The sequence below is a fragment of the Suillus fuscotomentosus genome, assembly GCF_016647785.1.
Source record: "Suillus fuscotomentosus strain FC203 chromosome Unknown F5891scaffold_44, whole genome shotgun sequence".
In the NCBI taxonomy this organism is placed as follows: domain Eukaryota; kingdom Fungi; phylum Basidiomycota; class Agaricomycetes; order Boletales; family Suillaceae; genus Suillus; species Suillus fuscotomentosus.
Window position 1 is genome coordinate 479,743 of NW_024539556.1, and position 6,794 is coordinate 486,536.

General features: G+C 46.5%; 1 protein-coding gene across 1 annotated transcript; it reads right to left on the reverse strand.

Annotated features, from left to right (window-relative positions):
- Positions 1–6,203: 6,203 nt before the first annotated feature.
- Positions 6,204–6,614, reverse strand: F5891DRAFT_1191711 (uncharacterized protein; the record flags this gene model as incomplete). Its single annotated transcript, XM_041367492.1, has 1 exon — positions 6,204–6,614. The coding sequence occupies one exon, from the start codon at positions 6,612–6,614 to the stop codon at positions 6,204–6,206; it is 411 nt and encodes a 136-aa protein (XP_041223361.1).
- Between the last annotated feature and the right edge of the window lie 180 nt (positions 6,615–6,794).

Sequence of the window (6,794 nt, forward strand, 5' to 3'; positions counted from 1 at the left end):
TGACAAATGGAGGTTCGATATTGGGTGAAAGGGTGAGTAGAATACATGCGAAGATGGCCAGCAGTGCGTTGCATGCAACTTTTGGGAGGTGGAACTGTAGGTGCAGCCATGACACGACTGTGTATATTGAGACAAGGTGACCTGGGAGATGCATGATATCGGTTGTGTCTTCTGCACAAAGTCCATCTGCAATAAAGAAAGGATCGGGATCATCTTCAGCAGGTTGAGCTTCGCCTAGTATGTCCTGGTACTCGTCAACGTCTTCAAGAGGATTTGCATCAGGATCGAGGTCCTGATCAAGATCTGGATTTTCTTCAGCGTGTTTTATGGCCTGCTGGAGCTGGTATTGGAGTTCATGCTCTTCTTGATCTGGTGGGAGATTGTGGGCATCATGGGGAGTCAAAGGACGCGAGCCAGCAGCTGTAGCTGCATTGTATCTGTCGAAATGGTCAACGGCAGCAAGCAAGGTCTCAGGACTCCGAATGTTGCGGCCAAGATAGGGCAATGGATCCCCTGGTTTCACAGAGCCAAGGTCCTCAGGCTCAAGAAACCCAGTGTCCAGCAGCGCGTCATCCAAATCCGGAGGGAAGTCGTAAAACTCAATGTTTGGAGATATTGAAGCTGGAGTTTCGTGTAACGGAACTGCGAACCCTCGCAGAACGGGTCCAGCATCTTCACAAGCACCTAGGATGATGCATTCACCGACACGCTTGAAGTTACCCTGTTCAGAAGTAGTTCGGTTGCGTAGATCTGCACGCTCATGTGCACGAGCAGTGTGTGCTGGGACGAGAGCTCCATGACAGTTGTTTGTTTTGCAGCGGCAGCAGACAGTAGGCATGTTGGCGACAACCTAGTCAGAAACTTGCGCGCGTTGCAATATAGTGGGGTCACGTGAATGCATCGCAGATGTCTCATGACAGAAACCGCGCTCCTACTTTACAACTAAAAGTCTATCTTATGCTACTAGTATTCATCAAATGCGGGATTTTCTTTTTTTTTCTGAGGCCAAAGTCAGCAAATAGTGGAGAGTACATAGAAAATAATCTATTACATACCGTGTTGTACCAGCGATAAAATTCTGCTGGTGTGGCAGGCTCATCTTTAGTCTCCGGTTCTGACTCTGGTTCTGTTTCGCTATCGTCAACTAGCGGCCCAGTACTAACGAGCACTTGAGCACTAGTATGTTTCTAAAAGATGTGCTATTCAGTAATGCAAATGAAGATGACCGAGAAAACTCACAAGATCTTCAGCAGCCAGCTCCGACTCAGGTTCGGTCACACTATCATCCACCACTGGAGGACCTGCCTCAACAGCGCCCAACCAATTGCTTAATGCTCCTGGCACCTCGGTGTGTATGCCGCTGATGTCGGGACCCTTGACAGTACCTGCTTGTGGGCTTAGCATCTGGAGAGGCTTTCGGATAGATATTTCAATAGTCTGCAAAGAGAATTAGTTGGCATCAGTTTATTTGCGCAAGGTACTTACTACGGGTCCTGGTGTTCTGCACTCGAAAGTGAATTTAAATGTTTTCACATCCACGGGCAGCTCGAGCTTAATTGCATCGCAGGCTGCCATAGCGCAAGTAGTAAATACAAGCTGTAACACGGGACTTAAAGAAATTTTTGAAAAACCTACTTTGCTTTAAGTACAACTTAAACAGACGTCGAAAGGTTAGATTTCCGGGGCTGGTTTGTGGTTGAATAGCATGTATTTGAAGAGAATAAACGGAGGTCGGAAAAGATGTGTTAACGAAGTTGGAAAAGCGTTTGTTTACTCATGTTGCTTCAGACCGAGCGAACAAAATTTGTGACATGTCGGATTTTTGTCTGATTATAAGCTAGGTACGTTTAGAGTCGTATTATACGCGCTGTCTCCCTCTGATTAGGGTCCGACTATTTTCTCGTTTCTGCAGTGATTGTGGGGTGATGACTTTATCGAAATTCGGGGGCATGGCCAATCAGGTGAACCGTGTAAGTCTTCTTCCTATCTGCCGCGTGGACTCCTGAATCAATTATGATCTGGCTCATTGACTGATGTGGACAATTGCGGCAACATGACTTGGACGCATGAGCCCATTTGTTTAGATTGGCAAGCAAGGTGATTGTGATAATAGCCTCGTGTTTTGGGCGTCTAGCGAAGGAGTTATGCTATGAAGCAGGTTTAAAACACCCCATCACGCGCATCTCTGCAACTTCGAGTAAGACGTCATCCCCACACACACGTTAGATCCACCTCAACTGTGCTGCAGCTCCACTACAATGGCAGCGCTCATTCCAAACACCGTACCCATTCGAGCATTTGAAGATCACGAGGATCGCGTGGTCGCAGTCGCGGTTTTCAATACCCAATATAGCTACGAGGAACGCATGGTCACGGGCTCGTATGACGGGATGCTTCGTCTTTGGGACTTGAAAACAGGTGTAGTATTAAAGAAGATGGAGGGGCATCGCAGTCGGGTGTGCGCATTGGCTGTTTCACAAGATGGGCAATGGATAGCAAGTGGCGATGAGAGCGGAGAGCTCATCACGTGGCATGGAAGAACTGGGGAACTCCACCAAACGATCAATAAAGCTCACGACGGCTGGATATTTTCACTTGATTTTTCTTCGAATTCCTATTATGCTCTGGCTAGTGGATCATCTGACACCACCACCAAATCATGGAGCACATGGAACAGTTTTAGTTTGAAGAAGCCCCAATATTCAATCGACTGTGGTGGAAAGGTCCGCTGTGTTCGGTATTCACTATGTGGATATCTCGCAATTGCAACAGACCACGCTATTCAAATTTACAGTGACTCCACTTGCTATTTCCGGATGAAGGGTGGCAACTACTCACTCGCGTGGACGCCAGATGGCACACGGCTTTTCTCGGGGGGAAACGGGGCAGATCCCACCATACGAGCGTGGAATACATCAACCTGGGAGCAGGTCGGTGATCCCTGGAAAGGCCATTTCAAGAATATCCACGCCATTTCTGTGAACTCTAGCGGTACCCTTCTTGCCTCCGCATCTCATGACAATCGTGTCCGCCTCTGGCGAATCTCAGATCGACGAAACATTGCCATATTCAAGCACTCTGGGGACGTGAACTGCGTCACATTCTCCGCAGATGACAGGCACGTCCTCAGTGGAGGTGTTGATAAAAAGATCTCAGAATGGCCCACATCCGAGGACGCTTTGTTAGAGGATGGTTCAAGGGATGGTCTCATGAAGGAGCAGGCGACGCACCAGGTACGTTTGTTTTCATTTTCCTGCCCATTTACCATCTAATGTTTTTTATGCCAAGGCTCAAGCCTACTCTGTCAAGGCAGGTTCCCACCTTCGACTCTTATAACGCAATGTGAACGTGATGTACGCAGGTCCTCGCTATGAACTCGACAGTCCGCAACGCATGCATAGCTGGGGACTGGCCTACCGCTGAAGAGGTGCTAAATCTAGACATTGACGCTGATGCCAAGGATTACACCGCCTATGCCAATCGCGCATTTGTTATGGCGCGAAAATGCAACTGGGGCCAAGCACTCCAAGACGCAATTCAGGTATGACTGACTGATCCATCATTACCTCTTCACAAAAGTTAACTTTGATAATGGCGTAGTCCGTCAGCATTCAGCCGTCTCTGGCAGGCCATATCTCCAAGGGCATTGCTCTCTGCGGAAAAAAGCAGGTTCTGGCCGCAAGGATCCCATTTGACCTGGCATCGATGTTCACGAACCGAGATTTAAAGACCGATCACTTCCTTTTCTTGATCAAGGCAAGTAATATCTTTCCAACGTACTCCGTGTTTCACTGTTTTTAGGCCATTGCATTGTTCAATGCAAATGAACATCAAGAGGCAATGCTTCATATACGCGAGCTAGCTGCATGTCCCGATGTCGATCTCATTGTTTGTCATATCGTGGAAGTGAGCTCAATCGCACTAAGTTCATGTGTCGCTATTCATTCTTGCCCTTCGTACACCAGGCCTACCTACGTGTCCAACTGGGAAACATTGCATTGGAGGGCGCGCGCTACAATGAAGCTGTTGAACACTTCACTGCCGCTGCCAATGCTAGCAATTTCTTCTATAAATCGCCAATTCATTTGACATACGATGGATTTGTCGTGGTACGCCGATATGATGCAACCAACAATTCTTTCGTGCTCATCTGCGTGTTTTCCACAGTTATTTGGCTGGGACCTCAAGTCCCTGTGGCAAATTGCGAACCAGCAATTGTGTTATGCACTCTTTCGAGCAGGTAGTTTTGGAGCAGCCGTCGAATTGCATCAGTCCATCATGGATAAGATTGATGAGGATATGAAGGCCGACTTACATGCATGGTTCGCTGGTAAGCATTCAGTAATGTCTCCTCGTCTCTCCGTCTATAATCATTAACTGCACTTCACTCAGCTCTCGAGTAAGATCGAAATACGCTCTATAGTTCCCATGGGACTGGCGCGCTCGCAGCAAGCGGTTGCTCATATAGGTTGAAACGCGGAGATTCTTGAGTAGTTTTCATTTGTACCTCGATGGCCGTATTTCTCAAATAGTCCGTGGTGCAGTTGGTGCTGATGCTCGTTCATGTCATCATATACTGAGCTTGAACATGCTTACCCTATATTTCTGAGTATCTTTACTTTTACTTGAAACAACTTTTGAACACCGTCTCACGAGTCTGTCGTGAAGTTTCAGGCTGTGAGCTATACATAAGCGTCATATGTGTATTAATATTTCAATGTCCGATGATCTTCTTCCTGCACTCTACACAACCTGGTCCTAACCCCTACCAAGGCCTTACACGACTGATCTCTGCCCTAATACTCTAAAACGAGACCTTGTTGGAATCCTGCGGTGTCATAGTGAACCTCATCTCATTAATAACCTTGATAAGCCTCATGCCGAGTGGAGAGCAGGACGGTTCATCCATGTTTGTTGTATCCTCCGTAACTGATGATTTCATACTTCTATGCATTGGTATGGATACGAAGAACGAGCCAAGGTTGTAGAGGAAAAGGTGGACGTAATTACTCGTATGGCGGTGAGTTTATGATATACTGGAGGTATTCATGTCTCGTGTTCTGACCATCATGTTTTTTTTTTTCGTGCGATCGGAATTGTTTCCTGCACCGATGGAGCGCAGTTGCGAGGTAGGTGGGATGTAGCAGGGAACTGCAAGAGAATCATCAAGCCTACTGCGAATGAGACAGGTAGAAAGACTCGAAGATGTCGATGTACGTCCAGGGAATTGTATCAACCGTGATTACAGCATTCCGTGGTAACTTGGGATACTTTGTGATGCTCTAGATATTCATTGATACATATAAGTATGAGGCATGTTCGTTTACGATGTGTGTTCCCGTAAATTTGCGATTCGCTGAGACACTGCCCCGCGGAAGTAGCGCGGAGTCTGCCGTAGACCTTGTAAACACCGCGGAATGCTGAATCCAAATTGGTCCATACCAAGTCAATCTTTGTTCAGTCAGAGAATACTATATTTTGGGGTGATGACTTCATGGCATGGCCAATCAGGTGAATCAGGTAAACCGTATATGTCTTCTTCCTATCTACCGTGTGGACTCCTGAAACAATCACAATCAGGCCCGTTGACTGATGTGGAAAATTGCGGCAACATGACTTGGACGCAGCCCATTCGTTTAGATTGGCAAGCAAGGTGATTATGATAATAGCCTCGTGTTTTGGGCGTCCAGTGAGGGAGTTATGTTGTTTAAAACACCCCATCACGCACCACTGAAAACCTCATATCGTGATATGGCCTTACTTAAGCTACAAAGCTGAATCATCATGCCTGCTGTTGAGATTTTATTGGATAGTCTGACAAGGGTGGATCATTAATTACACTAACGAGAAAATCTCTCCTTCTCGGTGAAGTATTATACTCTCAGAAATACCCTTGTAACACAGGCTCCAAATTTTGTTATTATTATCAAGCGCTACAAAGTCTATCTGCAAGTAAACTCAAACTACAAACGTGAATCATTGTTCTTGCTGTTGAGATAGTATTGGATAGTCTGACAAGGGTGGATCGCTAATTCCACCAATGAGAAAAGCTACCCTTCTCGTCGAAGTATTATATTCTAAGAAATACCATTGTAAGTTGTAACACAAAGTCCAAATTAAGTATGTTCATTCCCGGTGCCCACTAGTACCTTCAACTTACAGCTATTTGCAAATGGCCTGTGTGATGTAACGTTCCCCATGCATTAAAATCTATAGTATAGGTTGTCGTCGTCATCGCTGTCATCCTCCCCGTCCGAGTCTGACTCTTCAGGCTCATCAACATCCTCGGTACTACTGTTACTATCCTCGCTGACATCACTTTCGTCGTCATCTTCTTCAACATCATCTTCCTCAACATTGCCTTCCTCAACATTGCCTTCCTCCATGTTATTTTCCTCAATGACATCTCCCTCGGCATCTCCATCCTCGATGGTGTCTTCCTCGTCGGATGATTCGTCTCCGCAACTGAAAGCGTCATCCCAATATTTCTTGGAATGTTGCTTGATTGCTGAGGAGGTGTACTGGACCTCGTGTCCAACACCAATCCCAGCAAATCGCGCAAACATATCTCGATCTGCAAAACTACAAAGCAAGGTGAGTGTAGGCTGTAGCATGATGAGGACCATTTCTCCTTACATATTTACATAAAAGAACTCCCAGTCGTCAGTTTCATGCTGAAGCCTTGCGAGAGAAGGACCGTGTCTGAGGAGAGTATTTGAACGCCCCTCTGAAAACGCTGGAATGAGATGGCAACCACGGATAACGAGTGACGGTCGAGGAAGCCAACATTGCAT